Consider the following 19443-nt stretch of genomic DNA (forward strand, 5'->3'; position numbering starts at 1 on the left):
TAATCTTTAGTGCTGATGGTTCTTGCATGTGGCTTCATGATTTTGGGAACTAAAGTAATATTGATTACAAAAAGTTTCTACATAGATCCATTTCTCAAAAGTTCTATAAAAATCAGCCTATGTTCCATTCTTTTCATTTCTAGATTTTTTTTTCATATAAAATGGTATTTATCATCACTTCCATCAAAACGAGTAAATATTGGTAGCCTACTAAATAGTAGTGGACAGCTTCCATACCTGCTACAGTCCCTGGACCAAAGAATTCGACCTTGATTTTGCAAGCTCCACTCAAATATCTGCAATAAGTGCAATTTATCAGCAAAGCTCTTCATAAAATATGTGATCTGATATTAGAATCATATCCACAATGGTGGGCCAAGAAAACATAGAATAGGTACAAGGAAACCCTACAAGAAAAAATAAGGTCAAACCAGGATTAAAAGATTTCAACATGAACTGACATTTAATTATCATGGCACTACATTATAAAAATGGTAGGCATTGCTAATACTCTTAGATGATTAAATGCAAGACAGACAAAAAGATACCAGTCAAATTCATCTCATCATCGATTAGAGTTAAAAATGTAATAATTCATTAAAAGCTGTGAAAAAATTACTTGCCTTGCCATCACAACCTAGACTGAAGATGCTTGTTTCATCAGGGCCAAATTGCACAGAACTAACAGCTGAATCATGGGCAGGCCAACCCGTAATTTGTAATCCAGCAGACATGTCTTGCTTTGATTAAGAAAAATGGTGTGTTGCCATATCGAGCAAAATGCAGATGTCAAAGTTAAAAATCTGGCTTTCTTAAAAAGTACGAAGTGAGATTGTTCTACTGTCCTTCAACGTGCAGTACCAAACAAACATATAAACTTTGGCAGGCAACATGCCAGTAGAAAGTCAAATAGCAGTTAGATTTACATTTTAGCATATGCTCAGAGTATTCTATTCGTTGGAGTGGCAGATACTTCAACCTGCCATAATTTATAATTCAAAATTTCAATTTGTTCATTATTTTTCTTCATAACTCAACAATCTTCTAGCCATGAAAGGTAAATGTATATCAGGTTCATTAGAATAAACACATTATAATATTATCCAAAGAAAAATATAAGCTTAAGATGTAATGTCAAGAACAAAGGATAAATAAATTAAGAAAGATCAACGACAAAATTTGTTAAACTTAATCAAAGGAAAGCAATTCTGTGATGGTAGATGGTAGATGGTAGATGGTAGATGGATGTGGGTATGACAAGAATGTGCATTATTTCCTACCTGGATTTCCGTTCTACCATATTGTAGACCAAGAGAGGCCCATGAGCTCATTGATCTCACAAGGACAAACAAGCTTAGTGACAGAATGCCACGAATCATGTGAGGAATGAAAGAACAAGTAGGTACAAATATGAGGCCTATACACATTAACATAAATTAGGATACCAAACATATGGATCATTCCATCAACTGCCGATGCTGCTAAAATCTTCCCATTGTGATTAAAGCAGACAGAAGTAATTGCTGGTGGATCTTCACCCAGAGGAAGGGCTGTCTTCAAAAGAACACAAGATTAACTTAAACAATAACATTCACTTGTTCAACTAAAGGATTAACTCAAAGATATAGGACTGCTAACATTTCTTGGGAGCAGACACATACCATAGCTTTCCACGTCTTCAAATTCCACACAGTTAAGGATGCATATCCCCATTTGTCAACATTATTTGAGTCATGCCTGTCAGCACAATGTCAAACACAGATACATGACCACCTCTTTTACATAGATGTACACAATACAACACATGTATCTCGTGACAGAGGGTACTGATCACTTCAAAGTTGAGTTAACAAGTGTTTGATCTTTTAAACTAGTTGAACAATTTTTAGCAGTCAAATCAACCTGGCAACAATTTGGATCCATTCTGGAAGTACCTAATGTGTACTTTTAGAATTTACACGAGTAATTATGCCAGTCCAGTGGATAAAACGTGTCGCAAAATGAGATCAGATAGAACAATTTAACAATCCAAAATGGGACAAAATCAGTCAATATATAATTCACACAAATAGATCACCCAAATATTCACAAGTTGAACTGGACACCATCAAACCAGTTTACATTATTAAGGTCAAGTTGGACAGCTCAATGCCAAGTGTGAAACCTGGCATACCAGCAAAAATGAAACAAGTTTATCATTGTAGAGCTGAAATAGTAGGAGAAAAGCACAAAAAATAACTTTTCTCTGTCTGTCTAAATGCAAAAAATATGCACAACTTCAAAAGACTATTTTGTTAAGAATATAAGTATATATATTATATATTTATATATACTTATTTATATGTGTATGTACATATAATATATACATATTAATATGTATATATATATGTTTGTAATAGGCAATACCCATTAGGGGTATTTTAGTCTTTCCCACTGTGTAATAGGATGTGGCCTTTAGGAGCACAACAGTCTTTTTGTATTTTTGTAATTTTATTTTTCTGTTTTTGTTTTTTATATTTTTTATTGAGGGAATTATTGTCAAATTCCCAGAGTCGTTGGGAGCTCCCCGAACGATAGCTTCAATTTTACAAGTCTTTTGGTATGTAATCAATGTTGGGAGGATGTTTGCATTTCTTGTGAAACTTAATGTAGTGCCTTATATTATTTTGTTTCATGACAGACTCTGATCAATTCGAAAGCAAGCTATGAAACACAGGAATTGTGTGTAAATTCTATTTAAGTCTTACCATAAAGTTAGTTGTCATGCCTATTTGCATGACCCAATGTCCACATTGTCGAATTTGTTAAGAGTTTAACAAAACATGAGGTGAATATGATTACACACTGGATGGTCTTATTAAGAAAGAGTTTTTGGATGAAGCAAGAGAGCAAGAGAGATGGCTGTAGAGAGTTAGGTGTGAATGAGAGGGGGAGGGATGAGCGTGTAGTGCTGTTTAGGTTGGTAACTTAGGAAAAAAAAATAGCATCCTTTCCCTAAGTTTTAGTAGGTTTAATGCGAGAGAGAGAGAGAGCTAATGGTTGAGCGTCAATTCCCCCTTGGGAATAGGTAAGAGAGGCAGTCTTAAGGGCTGGACAATGGGAATTGGAAAGAAAAAAAGAGGGAAAAGAAGAAGGAAAGAATAAAGAAAAGGGAAAAGGAAAGAAAGAAGAGAAGGGGGAAAGAAAAGAGAAATGGGGAGCTCCCAACGGCTCTAAGAGCCTCTCCTTGTGTATAAATAGAGGCTTTCCCTCTTGTATTGTTGCTTGTCTCAAGCACTTACATGAAATCCATTTTATATTTTTTATGCTCTCTGATCATGCATATATTTTGCATCTTATTCATTCATTTTTATACATGATCCATTGAAAAATTGCATTAAAAACCCATTCTTGTCAATATTTGCGAAAAAACTGCTTTGAAATTCAAAATAAAGGTAAAATCGCATATTGCAAGCTCTTTTCTGCATTTTTCAGTGTTTTGTTTAGTTTAGGACCTTTTAATTATTAGTCTAATGTTTAACCAGTGTTTTATTCTGTTTAGAAGTGTCTTTTATGGATACACACTTTTTCAGAAGGAGGCTTTTCAAAATTTTCAAAACTTAATTGGACTTCTTTAGAAAAACGTGTAACCTATTTTTTATAATATAAATAGTAGTTTTCCAGCCATAGGGGGTGTTTCTTCTCTTGGATTTCACGCAGCTCTATCTCCCTCTCTCTCTCCTCTTCTTCCCATGTTTCATTCTTAGCCGGTTCCTCCCTCGGTTCTTCTTTCCCTCCTTGTTTCATCTTGCTTCTAATCCTTATTTTTGCTAGCTTCTTCTTGTCCCCATCATCGGAGCTACGTGCAGCCCGAAGAAAGACCACGTTCTACTTCTCAACCCCTCCATCGGAGGTAAATCGTGAGGTTTGCTTCTTCTCCCCTGTCTCTCCATAGTTTATTATTATTTAGATTAGTTCTTTCAGTTATTTCGTAGAATACATGCATCATATTGCATTATGGCCTATAGCATAGTTTAATCTTCATTCATGTGTTGCATTTAGTTTCGATTACTTATTTTTATTCATTGCAAAATAATAAAAAAATAAAATAGCTTAATTTAGTTTAGCCAATTTTCTTGATTTTAGTGTCGATTAATATTATTTTATTCAAATTGGTAGATGCAGCATTGCGTATTTTTTATATTTTAGTGATTGTTAATTCAGTTGATGTTAGATTTAGGTTAAGTTAGTTCATATCATATTCTTTTGATTTCGGTATTTTTTTTTATTTAAATTTTTTTTAGCCGGCTAGTGTTTTATAATCTTTTTAAATCATTTTTAATTTTCGGTAGTTAATGTCATTATTTCTTGATTAATTTATTGTTAAAGGGTTAGTTTAGGTTTATATTAAATCAAGTTTTTGCTATTTTTATTAGATCAAGTTAGCATAGTTCTGAATTTTAATTAGTTGTATTTAGCCAAATTTTCCTTTCAGTGATAGTCGGTCTTTCTATTAGAATCATTCACATTAAATTATTATTTTTTATTCATTCACATTTTGTTGTAGCTTAGAGTAATTGTTGCTTAATTTAGTTAGTTTAGATCGAATTCAATTCATGTCATTTACTTTAGACTTGTTTTTCATGCATATTTAGTCAAAATAATAGTCGATTTTTGCTAAGTTAGATAGATTGCTTAGGTTAATTTTTATTTTAGTTTTATTAATTAATTCTGAAAATCCGTACAGTATAGGGTTCTTGTTAGATTAGTTTAGTTTGTATTAGTTTGTCTTTTAGTTTTAGTCAAGTCTTGATTTTGGCTAATATAGTTTTCTTGTGTTCTTAGTTAATTTGTTATTAGTTTGTTATAAGTTAGTTCCTTTATTGTTAGTTAGTTAATTAGTTTGTTATTTTGTCTTTTATTGAATTAGTTTGTTACATGTTAGTTTCAAGTTAGTCACATGTCAAGTAAATTGTTATAGGCTAGTTAGATTCTTGTTTTTTTGTGATTTTTTATTAAACTAACATTAAATTTTTTTCTAGTTTTTCTTTGTTTTGTTTTTTTTGGTGTTTTTGTTTTGCATAGACCCTCAAAAGTGCTCCCGAAGAGCCCTCTGAGGTCCCCAAAAGGTCCCCTCAAAAGAGCTCTCAGGAGAACCCTTCAGAAGGCCCTTAACTAATAAAGTCTAAGAACAATAAGCAAAAGAGAGAAGCAGTGAAGATCAAAGGGACTACAAGCTCAAGAAACTGAAGACCCTTTTTCTCTTTTCTTTTAGCTTAGGTTTATTTAATTCATTAATTCGGGTTTGTAAAAAGGTCATTTATTATTGTTTTTTAGCCCTCTGCAAGAGGATAACACATTGTAATAGTTAGTTATTTTTATTTATTTTTATTTTAAAAGCAATAAAGCTTGCAATTTGTGTGGAATACAAAGTTCTCTCGTTCCCTGAGTTCGACCCAGATCTCACCCTAGTGTGAGCCGGGTTTTATTATTTGGTGTCTGGCTTTCACAAAACCGTTTTTATCAAAAATATTTTTTTTAAATATCATTTCATAAAACTTACACCTCTCTCTCTCCAGCCCATTAGTGGTTTGTGTTTGTATTCTTGTATTGACCCATAAGTGGTCCTTGGTTTAGTGCACACTTGAGTGTTTTGTAAGCCCATAAGATGCATCTACTTGTGTTTTTGTATTTCATTACATGGTATCTGAGCCTTAGTGTTTTCTTACTGTAATTTGTATTTGAAGATTGTGTGCTGGACAACAAAGATCGGATAAGTGTCGGTTCGTTGCTTCGGAAAGTGTGCCATCAACCTTCTTCAACTCTTTTTCCCTCTCCCTCATTTCTCTCTTTTTCTTTATATTTCTAGAAAGTTGTAACTATTGTTCCCAATAAATTTGATGAGACCAACTATAACATATGAGTCACCGCGGTAAAAAGAATATTAGTGGGAAAAAAGTTATGGCACGAAAATAAGGAACGATTCTTGAATCTAATTCAGATCTGATTGTTGACAGTTATAAATTAGTCTTATTCAACAGAAAATTTGTAAATTTTAATTCAGATCTGATTGACTTCAGATATGATCAACAACGAATACTGATCTTGAATCTTGGTTTAGATCTGGTTGTTGTCAGATATGATCAACAACGAATACCGATCTTGAATCTTGGTTCAGATCTGGTCGCTGTCAGATCTGATCAACAACCAATGTCGAACTTTGAAGAAAGAGGAGGAAGAAGAAACTACGAAAAGAAGAAAGGAAGAAATAAGATCTGAGAAGGAATAAGAAGGAAGAGGAACCGACAGGAAGAAATAAAATAAGAAGAGAGAAATCATATTTGAGAGTGATCGATTTAGTCACCTTTGACAAAGCAATAGTGATCCCGATCAAGAACGCTCTGATACCATATTAGAAATCATATCTAGGTGGAGCCTCAAACACGTTAACCAAGAAAAGAAGAGAGAAAGAATTAGGGCTGCAGCTTTCCCACATTGAATCTCTTTTCATAAAGTGGGTTCCATTGGTTACAAATACTTATAATACAGTCAATTTTACATTAGGACAATAATACCCTTAAACAAATAAAACATACAAGAGCGTGGAAAAGGGTAATACGGTCCAGCACATATAGAAAGGAAAATACAAATATCAGACCAGATCTGGTCCAGAATCATCACGTTCCAACAGTTTGTCTCAAGCACTTACATGAAATCCATCTTATATTTTTTATGCGCTCTCTCTTGCGCATTATTGGCTTTGTGCTTGTATTCTTGTATTGACCCATAAGTGGTCCTTGGTTGTGTGCACGCTTGAGTGTTTTGTAAGCCCACAAAATGCATCTACTTGTGTTTTTGTATTTCATTACATATTTCACTAGAATGCTCTGAAAAAACTATGAAGTATGTTTAACAAATAAATATTTTTAGAGCAATGTGGTTAAATAACAAATAATACCTTCTATTCATGAACATAGATTATATTATATATTGGTTCCTGATATCAAAAATTGGCATGACAAGGTTGTGCAGCATAAGCATTCATATGAGGTTGCCTGTTACACCTTATGTCACATAGGTACAGGTGCGAGACTGCGGGTACAGGTTCAGGCATGGGTACGTTGGGTAAGACCCATAAATTTCTTAAAGTATGGGTATGGGGGTACAACTATTATATATAAGTATGTATTGTTTTTTAAGAAATAGATTGTTTATATGCATATACTAATGTACTTATGCATGTGTTTATGTGTATAACAACCATGATGAATGGATGAAATGATCCGATACAATAGGTAATGATTGAGGTGTAGATCGGATAAATTCTGAAACTGGCCTGAACCGTATTCATGAAGTACCCAGTACCAATATCAGTGTCGATACGGCTCAACACATGTATGAAACCCTTCTGGAAGTATCCACACACCATTCTTATCGCAACATGCATAGCCTCATATTGACCATAGGACAAAGATTTAGGTGATTATTAGGGAGCTACAAAGCATATCTTCAAATATCTGCACTATACCTTCATGGATCTCACATGAAGCACATAAACAACAAGATATGAATAATGACTTCATGGAAAGAAAACTGTCTTTCAGGTAGTGAATTCCATCTTTTTAACAAGTTACACAACTTCAGAACTGTTTTAAGGCACAAGTATTAATGACTTTTTCATAGACTGAACAGTTAGTTAATACTGAAGATATGCGCATAACATAACATCATATTCCCACAAAGACCATAATTTAACAAGGGACAAACTATAAAAAGGCAAAAACGTTTGAAGAAAAATTACCCCCTGGATGCGGCTGCAGATACAAAGACTGGTTCTACTGGGCTACACTTCAAGTCCAAGACACTGTGAACGCACAGTCTTAATAGACTTAAAACGCCATAAAATAGCAAAACCAAATGATAAGATTTGAGTATGAAAACAAACAAACAAATAAAACCTTGGAAATGCTGCAGTTGTGTTAAAATCACATACAACTCGCTTTGCATCCACATTCCATGCCTTAATACCACCATCAGCAGTGCCTATGAGTAGCTATTGTCAAGAAGAATGAAGCAAATTGCAGAAGTGAATTATGCATGCTAATTACATGCAAGGAGCACTCACAATTCATAAAAAATGAGAACATCAAGTGTAGAAGCATTCTCTTAAATAAAAACAAGCATAAACATACCAATCGATCAGACTTGCACTCCCAGTCTAGTGACATTATCTCGGGTCCACAATATATGGTTGCATTTCTAGATGTTGTGGTTGATGAATCATATGTCCAGATTCTTTCTCCACAGATACAATGAGAATGTTACACTAGTATTTAAAAAAAAGGAAAGGAAAAAGAAAAGGAGGAAACTGAAATGTCAGTCAACTAAATAAAAAATAGCACTAAATCTCTGAATATACTACCTTACAGTTCCATCCCGAGAAGCACTTGCAATGTTTGTTCCAGCAGCAGAAAAGCGACACCTGCTAATGGGACTGGTATGTCCTAAAAACGATTCCTGCAAGCTACAGGTGCTGGTAAGGCAAGTGCTTCAAACAAATAAACCATTGGCAGAAAGATAGAGAATGGGACAAAACACTCGGAAGAATTAAAAACCAAATGACTATTAGGATTTCCTAGCACACACCTGAAATTCGACTTTCACTTCCGGAAAATCTTCGTCCCTCTGAACATCATTCCCACTAGGTTCTGTGGCAACAAAATCTAGGAACAGTGAAATCAGGTACTTGGTAGTATGATTTTTCTAGTCCATATTCAACATTTTTTAGCAGACTATTATTTACATTAAGTGATTTTTTCTTTTCTGAAGAACTCAGAAAGGAAATATACCAATAAGATACCCGTGCAAACATGCATGCACTATGTATATAGTGTTTACATCGCCTTAGCATATCCCCATTTTTTTTTTGCTTTTTTTGTTACATCTAACATGATAGATGTGATCTACATGCTCTTTTCAGTAGGAATCGGCCTTTAGATAGCCGGAATCCAACCTGCGTACAGATTTTTTCTGGTGATGCAAAAACTGATGCTATGAATGCACCTACTTTTTTATTAAAAAAACATGGTTTTTTTTTTTAAAAAACATGATCCAAGATTCAAATCCCACTAAATCAACTATGCTGAACACATCTATGAGGCTAGATTGAGTCGAAATGACTTGCATAATGAGATTCCAACTAGATTGTAAGTATAATCAACTTAGAAACCCCCTCCCCAACACACACACACACACACACACACACACACACACACACACACACACACACACACACACTTTTTTCCTTTGTGTGTTACATCTAACATGATAGATGTGATCTACATGTTCTTTTCAGTAGAAACCAGCTTTTGGATAGCTGGAATCTGACCTGTGTACAGATTTTTCTGTCGATGCAAAAATGATGGTTATGAAATATGAATGCACCAAATTTTTCCAACTCACAAAAACATGTTTTTTTGTTGAAAAAACACGATCCAAGATTTGATTCCCACTAAACCAACTATGCTGAACACATCTGTGAGGTTAGATCGAGTCAAAATGACTGGCATCATGAGATCCCAACTAGATTATAAGTACAATGACTGTACCAAACACACACAAATACCACAAGAGATTCTCTTTATGGCAAGATTTGTGAGTTAAGAAAATCAAATTGCTAATGTATGTGGAAAAGGACTCACTTGTGCTCAATTTTATCTTAAATACAAGTTGTCCTTGATAAGGGACCACGTACGACCTGAAGGAGGTTGTTCAAAATTGCACTTATTTAACTATTGTTGACACTTACAAGTGGCAATGTTGTAATTATTAGATTTTTCACACCACCCACCAGTGGCAATATTGTGATATTCCAGCACAAGTTAATGTCATCTATAAGTAGCATTGCTGTAAAATATTTCAAAACATTGTATATTTTGGATCAACCTAGATAGGACTCTCCCGTAAATAACATTAGAGGGCCACTCTGGGCATTGTACTGGGGTTAGTCTCTGTCTCTGGTTTTTTTCTCTCCTCTCAACTTCTTAGATAAAGATGGACTTGTCAGTTGAAGTGATCTTCTGTTTATATTTCAGTGGGAGTGGATAAGCACACTCATCCTGGTATCTGATTATTTGTCATTGTGAAATTGTATAGGAGGTGATACTAATCATATCACTTTTCATGTTTAACAAGAAACTCCTAAATTTTCCATGAAGAACTTCTTGCAAGCAACTACAGTCAACTTGTAGCACCACTATGGACATATTATTGATTTTAAATAAATGTCTCAGCCTGGAGAAATATATACTACAGTCTGCTAATAAGTGTTTGCACAAATTTATCCTATTACACTTTGAATGTGGAAATGAATACATATTCCACAATGCATAAAGAAGACAAGACAGAAGAAATAAGTCTAGAAGTACTTCCAGACTCCTTTAGTATGTCACGAACCAACAAGATATAGCGCTAAATCACATCACCAAGACAGAGAAATATGTTCTTCAGAAAATAATAAAAAACAATCGATCAATTTACATGGCTGCAATTAACCAGCAGAAAGAGCAAAAGAAAAAAGAACAACCTGAATCAACCCCTTCATAATGCAGCACAGAGGAATCTGTCACTTGAACATTTCCCAGGATGAAGCTTGAACAACATTCTCGTTCAGGCAGAGAAGGCGTATTTAAAGGGTTTGAATACTTTGGATGATCCAGAGATTGCAATTTGACTTTTGGTCCACCTAAATGGGAGGTAGTAGCACTATCAGCCATCTCTTTTGGATCCTTCAGAGGAACAATTGTCCTATCAACTGAATCATTTGGTAAAGGTCCTGCTGATGGAACTTCCTCAAGGCAATTTGTTTGCAATGCACTTGGTGGGGAACTGATTGTCAAAGCAGCGGTGACTTACAGTCAGAAAAGCAAGTAAAAGAATTCAGCATTGAAAGTTTGCAAAAACTTACATCGCTAATACACTAGGCACAGGTATAAACATGCAGCATAATAACAGAATAAACACATTACAGCAAACCGAAAGAGATGCACAAAAATGAAAGATAAATTCACACACTAAAAGTAAGCAACAGATAAGCCACTTAGTAATAATTGCCTACCTCCTCAATTGGCAAAGCTGGGCCTCTTTCACTTCTAGTAATGCCTGGAGCTGTGTCAACTGAATATTTAACTGTTTTATATCTTTCTTGAGATGCTTGATACTACCCTTTTCAGTGCTAAGCTTCAGCAAAGCAGGGATGCGTGGTTTGGTCAAGGACATACAGCCACAGTACTCATTCAAATCCTTAAAATCAAAAACATTTTAATGGAAATAGAATACAATGATGAAATGTATAATGACCCTAGACATATTGCAAAAGATAAAAGATCAGAAATATATTTGTCAAAGAACAAGTAGTTTTTCCAGAGTAAATCTTGGCACTTAAGACCATAAAAAGAAATTTGAAAAAAATAAAATAATATGTTTTTAGTATTATTTTTCTTAAAAATGTTTAAAAATTAAAAAAAAAAATGTCCAAAAAACAATAAAAGTACTTTAAAGATGAAATATAGCTGAAATAAGATCTCATTAAGAACATATTGTGATGTTTCCAATAATAGTGAATGCTTCACTTTTGTTTTCTTTGAAAAACTAAAACACAATATTTTCAAAATATCATGGACATTGGTGACATCTAGTTAGAATTTAGGGTTTTATATTTTACATATATATATATATATATATATATATATATATATATATGAGTCTTATACCCATGCCTGAAACTAGGTGTATGTACATCCTAAGAACCATATCCAATCAATTTTTTCAAATGGGAATGAATATGAATATGAACTAGAAGTACATATAACCTGGCCTATTGCCAGGTATAGTGCAAGAACAAGTGCAATAAATCACTAGACTATGGTATAACAGGATATGAGTACCGCTAAGCATCTCATTCAAGAAGTTTCTGAAGGAAAGATGCAAGACATCAAACCACTCCTTTGAGAAGTAAACCCGAAACAGGGGATCCAAACTTGCATTTTTCAGATAAGGAACAACTGCATGGCATATTCAATGGAAATAATTAAAACTAAGCAAAGTTAGACATCCAAAAGTGTTAAAGATAGAAACATATACTGACCAAACCATGGGGACCAATCTTCAGCTTTTTGAAGCAAATCATTTCCATACTGTCCAAAAAATTCTACTACCTTATCTTTCCTTCCAGATTGTAATGTGTGGACAATATAAAAACGTAAAACCGAGGTTTCCAATTTGGCCAATGTTGTGAGAAATATTGTGTCTGAGGGTGAAGGAAAGCACCGCCGGAGGAAACTCATAAGGGCAACTAATTTTTCAGCCTCAAACTTGGGAATATAAACTGAGAAAATTAAATCCAAGATCTTCTCTACTTGAAATCCTTTGCCAACATCAGTGGACAGCTCTGACTCAAATGCTTGCAGGGTGTTAGTAAAACCTCTAAATACAAGAAACTCCCTTACAAGCTCCTCAGCGTATTGGATGTTGTCCATTTGGCTCCTGTAAAATGTGCGAAAGGATGTCAGACTTACAAAAAATACAGAATTAGCATATCCATCTGCTATGTGTCTTACATGTGGATATTCAACTATGGTAATTCTGCTTCACACCCTAAAGTTATGTGCATATCCATGACTTCCATTCCCATGACACTGCTTAAAATCATGTGAATCCATAAGTGGCACCACTCAATTATTATGGATACTGCTTTTATATGGACTGCACAATCCCTCAAAGTTTGAATAAGAAAAATAGAAAATAAAATAAAACAAAACAAAGAAAAAGAATTTATGAGCTTCAAATGTGTTGGCGAATCTGATCTAAGTATCCTGCATCAAAATGAGATACACAAATCTCATCTCTGATTAGCCCCAAACTTGCCAGATCAACTCAGGGAACTAAAAGAAAGAGGATGCATGATTAGCCAGATAGAATCATGAGTTCATCTTGGCAATGCTCACGCATAATGTGCTTCCCGACTCATCATCATCTATGTTGGTCTAAGTCTCAAGACAATCTTAGGTTATAACTCACGACATTTCTTATAGTAGACATAAGCAAGATTGCAGCATGATGCATCGAATCAGTGGCTGTACATAACACGATCATTCTGTTCAACCAACGGCTGAAGACTGTAAACCAGAGTCACTAGGTGCCTGGCATATACCAGAAGGAAGTGACACTCCGAATGCGGATCATCCTTCGTGGCAGAAGAGATAAAAGAGAATTAAATAGTACAAATTAACACCATGTCCCTTCAGAAAGCATATTTGCATATGTCACCATGCTTTTGGAACATCAGAACCTCATCATCATGTTCGTTCTACCACACAAACGTGAACATCTCAGGCCGCACGAATCTGCATGCTTATTACGGCATTTCTTAAGTGCTCCACACATAAAATTCGCCGAATTTTATGCTCCCCCGCTGCTTAAACAGACAGCTATCGAATCCAAAACAGTGCTGGCTACATAACCGAAAAATAGTGCATCAATCCCTTCTTCTAAAATCTCCAACAAGCATAAGTGATCGAAATTTCAAAGTTCTGGGCATAACAAACTCACGTCAATTCGTAATCCTAAAACGAACAGTCTTCACGTCACCTACGCAAAAAGCAATTTAGTCCCTAATCCCCAAAACAGATAATCGAAACAAGGAAGAAGATGAACGGAGCAGAAACAATAACCACTCCCTAAAACAAGCAAGATTAGAGAAGAAAAACAACGCGATACTTTTATGCGGCTACACCAAAACGATATCTGTGGTAAGAATTCCTATGGATTTCCACTAGTTTCTTTCAATTACGGGGAGAACTATGGCCGAAGAAATCTCTAAGTCTGATGAAATTGGCTCCGATTTGCAACGGTTAGCAGCAATGCTCTCAGATCTACGAAAACTTGGACGTATCGATAGAGAATGAAAGATTAGCCGGAATTACCTCAGAAAGAAGGCGCAGAGAGATCCGTCATTTCGAGATGAAATTTTAGCAGAAATTTGGGGGGGGGGGGGGGGGGGGGAGGAATAAACCCTAAATTTGTGAGAACGAACTCTGATCTGTGTGTGTGAGAGAGAGTAAAAAGAATAAAGAAAAGTAGGAGCTGGAAGAAGAATATGGCTCAAATTTATCTTAGATAAATTTTACATAAAAACACATGAGCTTTTACATTTTCACGTATGACCGTTCATTTGTCCGGGCCGCTACCAGTCTGGTCGCCTCGGCGAAGAACGCTGGACAAGGACACTGTTCAGTCTTGTCTTGACCTTTTTTAGGACAGTCACATGGTGTTTTGCATTGAATCAGTTCAGGGATTGGTACCAAATGGACTCAAACCCTGATCCAGTCTGGGTTTGGTTCAAACTAGACCCAAACTTGATTCAGTATGGATCTAAACCAAACTGAACCCAAACTCATAACTGGTCTGTTTGGATCGGTTAGTGATAGGAAACTGAGAGGGTCATTGTTTTTTATATATTATAAATGTATATATATTTTATTATATATATATATATATATATATATATATATATTTGGTCTTCTAACCACACCGAGTCTGGATCACACACAGACCGAGTTGGTTTAGGTGCAGACCCACCAAAGTGAGTGGTCGACTCGGTCTGGTTCAAACCCGAACTATGTCAGTTTGTGGCGTCTCTCTCCCTCTCTCTTGGCTGAGTGCCACTAGCAACCTCATGGTTGTCGGTGGCTGAGGCAGGGGTGCCTCCCAACCACCTTGCTCCTCTTCTTCATGACGGCAGTGCTGGGTGGAGACAGAGAAACACCCTCTGTCTCCCACCCCTACTCTTCCTCATGGTGGGTGGCTGTGAATGAGGGCCACCCTCTATCCCCCTAACCCCCCCCCCCCCCCCCTCTTTCTCATGGTGGGCGTCCGAGATAGAGGGCCACCCTTTGTCCCCCCGCCCCCTCTCTCGCAACAGTAACGAGGAGGAGAGGTGGCTTACCTTTCGGCCATCCTTCCACGGCCCGACAATGTTCATCCTCCTCAAGTTGTCTCTCACTCTTGCCTCTTCCTCACCGCTCCTTCTCTTACAGAAAAATAAAGGGAGAGAAAGGAGCTCATGGCTCTTTTATAGAGACTCCTGAGGGTCTCTTCCTCTTCCCACATTTAACATGAGGTCTCTCCGCTACTCCATGCATGGGGAGAGAAAGAGACTCCCTTAAAAACCTATTAATATGGGTCTCCCCATTCTCCCACTTCCTTCATTCACGGGAGAGAGAGAATCCTCACTTGACCTAGCTGAGCCAGGTGGGTTGAGCCCACTTAGCTTGGTTAGGTGTGGGTTTTATAATTCTACCTCCTAAAAAGAAGATTTGCCTTGAATCTTATCTTGAACAAATATGAGAATTGTGCACGAATGTCTGACTCGTGCTTCTAGGTGGCCTTATTCTTATTGTGATGTTTTCATCTTACTAACACCAGTGATGCGAACCCAAGTGAAACTCAAGACTCTAAGTTCGGTGAGACTAGCCAAGCAGCACCATAAGCGGGCCAGCCGAGTCGGGTAAGCGTAGTGGACCAAAAACGACAAGGTCAGGGCAGTTGAGCAGCAGCGACAAGGTCAACGACAATTGAGCAGGCACCGACAGGGTTAGTGGCAGTGAGCAAGCAACAGTAGCAGTAGGACTGAGTGGTCTCGACAACAGGGATAAGAGTGTCAGGAACGAGTTTTGAATCATGGGTTGCCCATGGCAATTGGCGCCAAGTGGGAGTCAACTATATAAATGGGGGAGGCTTTGTAATTCTGAGCATATCTTGTAATATGAAATTTATGGAATGAAAATATAATTCACTTTTGGCTCCAATTAAGGAGATCAACCTCTTAATTGAGGATTTGGCTTCACAAGAAATCTTCGGATGCTTGTGAGGATTTCATCTACATCTTCTTCCTCTTCATCCTCTCTTCGTGTAATCTTAAAATAATGTTGAAAGTATGGACGTTATGCAACCGATCGCAAGTCAATTGGCATATAACGCATTTAAAAGCTCTTGCTAAGCTCTTGATCATCGTTCTGAAGCTCAGTCTGCACTTCACGCAGCATTCTCAATGCATATGATCTCCTGAATACTCCTGCACGCGTAATATTTGGAGTAGTGCATGCATATGCAAGATCCACCTTTGCGCCTGTGTGTGCCTCAACGCTTTTGTGCGCCTTCATGCGCAAGATCTGCCTATGTGCCTGTGTGCACCTCTGCGCCTACGTGTGCCAAAATCATTTTCATGATCATACGCTTGTGTGTATTAGTGCATCTAAGCACTAAGATGTTTAATCTCCAGCAAAACAGCCTCAACGATGAGATCCTTCAGGAACCGACACAACAATTAGTATCAGAGCTGTGTCGTTGAAAGTGACACCGCTCAAAGAGAGTGCTTTGGAGCAACTCCAGCATCGAATGGAACAACGGTTGGAAGAGAATGTTGCACGGACAATATCCATAGAAGGAAAGCTCAAGCAGTTTGACAGCAAGCTCTCCACTCTACAACAAGAACTCCCAGCTACTATGCATGTGACAACCGCACAAATTGCTGATGGCAAAGGTCTGACCATGGATCCTTCGGCGACTCAAACATTGGATATGCAAGGAATAATACCGAAGGTGTATGGTGTGCCATGCCCTGGCACTTGCACCACACCACAGGAAACATACAGAGCCCATGCAGGGTGGCGCAAAGCACCTGCGCATGCGCTGGCAGGGGCGAGTGATCATCCACACTACGTTGTGACACACAATGCCTTGGGCGTTAATGCATACATGCATTATACTAAAATGTGCCAAGCATGAGGCGATGCTTATGCGAGTGCACATGTGTATGATGCGTGGTGTGCACTGCTACGGCTGTCGCACGGTATTCACCATGCATCTGAGTCGGTGTATGACATGCACGACGTTGAGGTTGTGAGAGACACATTGCATGATGTGTCTGGCAAATTGTATATGGTGGAGCCTGCGCACCATATGCACGACACTTATCTGGCAAGAGAGCCAACGCATCTTGCGCGCGGAAGGGCGCTGCCTATGCCCAAGGAGCGCAGGCCGAATGGCTATGTGTATTAGGGCACAAACGAAGCATCCTTTCCTTGTGACGAGCACTTTGGAGATGAATTTGAACAAGACGATGACATGCAAGGGTGAGAACACACATCCGAGAGTGAACATAGTGGCAGGCCTATGGTCATTTTGAAAAACACCATGAGGTGAATTTTCCAAGATAGGTCAAGCTACCATTTCCAACTTTTTTCGGGAAAAAACCTAAGGAATGGTTGTATAAGGTGCAACAATTCTTTATAAGCCTCAATGTGAGATTCAAACACATGGTTCAATGTGCCATTATGAGCTTTAAAGGTGAAGCACTTCGTTGGTTCTGATGGGTTGACCAAAGACATGGCTATCCTACTTGGGATGTACTTGAGCATGAGCTTCTCAAAAGATTTGACCCAACACCTTACACTAATCACGAAGTAGAGATGAAGCAACTTTGCTAAATTGGATTTGTACAAGAGTACCAAATCCAATTTGAGGATTTATGCTCTCTTTGTTGTGAATGGAATGAAGATGCTATATTGAGTTCATTTATTGATGGATTGAAAGAGGACATTTGTCATCAGCTATTAGCTCAAAATCCACAAACACTTGAGGATTGTTATCTTCAAGCATGCATCATTAAAGAAAAATGCAAAAGAATGCATGAGATTCGCAAAAGGTCCATGAATGTCAATCAAAGATCTAAATTCATATTATGGCCTACACCAAATAAAAGGGTCAAATTTTGAGATTCCAATAATCCTAAGGTGGAGCACATCTCTAGGGAAGATGTGGAAGACTTGCGAAGGAAAGGTGTGTGTTTTGATTGCAAGAGCGATTGGAAGCTGGGATGTAAATGCAAATCCTTAAAGTGCTTGATAATAACCAATAATGAAGATGAAAATGACTCTGAAGAAGAAGAGACTATGGAAGAAGTGGTCCATGAAGAACTTGAAGACATTCAAGAACCGATTGGCCAATGCTATGCTTTGCGAAGCAAATCAGCCCCAAACTCCATGCGAGTCTCCGACACTTTATCTGGCAAGAAAGTGAAATTTTGATAAACACCCACAGCTTTATGAGAGAGGAATAAGTGTCTAACTTCAAATTCTGGCCACATGAGCATCGAAAGTTTGATGTTATGATGGGAGATGAAAGTCATATCAAATGTGGCCAATTGTGCACTGTGGTAGATATTAATCTCCAAGGACCACACTTCATACTTGATTTGTTTATTTTGCCTATGCACGATGTCGATGTTGTGTTAGGGATGTGTTGGCTTCATTTTTTGGGGAGTGTCACATGAAACTTCACCAACATGAAGATGACATTTGCTAAAATAGGTTGACCAATGATTTTCAAGGCTAACTCTATACAAGATAGTGAAGTAGTTGATGAACATGAGGTAATTAAAATTTTATGGGCTACTCACATGGCTTTCTTATGTTGGATACAACCAATAACACCAAAAGAGGAGTCCAAGTTAGAAGACAAGGTTCCACCAGATATGAGTGAGTTGCTTAAATCATATGGGGAGGTTTTTGGAGAACCTAAAGGGCAATAAATGTGAACACTAAGTGGCAATAAAGTGAATACTTGTATTTAATCGCCGTTCCCAGGTAACGGCAAAAAAAAATTGATGTAATTTTTTTAATAAAGCATTTTACAAATATATTTTCAATAAAAACATTTGTGAAAACCGTGCATCAAATCATAAAAAATGGTTCACACTAGTGGTGAAGTTCGGGTCAAACTCAGGGAACGGAAAAAATACTTTGTATTCCACAAATAACTAAGCTACTTTTTATTGCCTTGAAAACTAAAAGAATTAATTAAATACATAAACTAAGAGTGTTTCCCCTACAAAGGGCTTAAAGAAATAAAAATAAAGTGCCTTATTACAAACCCGAATTGAATTAAATTAAATAAACTAAAATCCTAAGCTAAAAAGAAGAGAAAAGTCTTTAGTGCTTCGAGTCTTTAGTCCCCTTGATGTTTTTCTTATTTGCATATCACTTTGTGATCCTCCTGAGGGGCTCTTTGAAGGGCTTTTTTTGAGAACTCACCGCACGTCTAAACGCTTTCCTACAAAAATCACAAATACAAAAGGCAGCAGAAACAAAACAACTAAACAAAATCTAAAAACTAATTCACTAAAAATTCAACAAAACAACATAAACACGAACTAATCTAACATATTGACTAAAAGACAAAATAGTAAAACTAACTAACAACTTATGAACAACTTTAAAAACAAACTACTACTTGCATCAACTATAGAACTAACTATTTCCTAACAATCTATTAACATGAGAAAGTAAAGAGAATGTGAGCAACACTATATTAAGAAAATCTAATTAAGCATGAACTATGCTAACA

General features: G+C 36.9%; 1 protein-coding gene across 1 annotated transcript in view; it reads right to left on the reverse strand.

The window, feature by feature from the left end:
- LOC149819862 (uncharacterized) overlaps window positions 1–14019 on the reverse strand; it is a 33579-nt gene extending 19560 nt beyond the window's left edge. The window contains exons 1-16 of the mRNA XM_089983106.1: window positions 13962–14019; window positions 13588–13626; window positions 13057–13490; window positions 12125–12522; window positions 11919–12041; window positions 11096–11237; window positions 10565–10866; window positions 8626–8702; window positions 8402–8496; window positions 8172–8274; window positions 7938–8032; window positions 7781–7843; window positions 1662–1737; window positions 1446–1554; window positions 624–736; window positions 238–296 (exon numbers count right to left, since the gene is read on the reverse strand). Coding sequence (XP_089839232.1) covers window positions 238–296; window positions 624–736; window positions 1446–1554; window positions 1662–1737; window positions 7781–7843; window positions 7938–8032; window positions 8172–8274; window positions 8402–8496; window positions 8626–8702; window positions 10565–10866; window positions 11096–11237; window positions 11919–12041; window positions 12125–12522; window positions 13057–13061 — 1760 coding nt within the window. The 5' untranslated portion in view covers window positions 13062–13490; window positions 13588–13626; window positions 13962–14019. The remainder of the gene's footprint in view (window positions 1–237; window positions 297–623; window positions 737–1445; window positions 1555–1661; window positions 1738–7780; window positions 7844–7937; window positions 8033–8171; window positions 8275–8401; window positions 8497–8625; window positions 8703–10564; window positions 10867–11095; window positions 11238–11918; window positions 12042–12124; window positions 12523–13056; window positions 13491–13587; window positions 13627–13961) is intronic.
- Between the last annotated feature and the right edge of the window lie 5424 nt (window positions 14020–19443).

This window comes from Nuphar pumila, chromosome 12 (assembly GCF_984573655.1).
Source record: "Nuphar pumila chromosome 12, dmNupPumi1.hap1.1, whole genome shotgun sequence".
NCBI classification, from domain to species: Eukaryota; Viridiplantae; Streptophyta; class Magnoliopsida; order Nymphaeales; family Nymphaeaceae; genus Nuphar; species Nuphar pumila.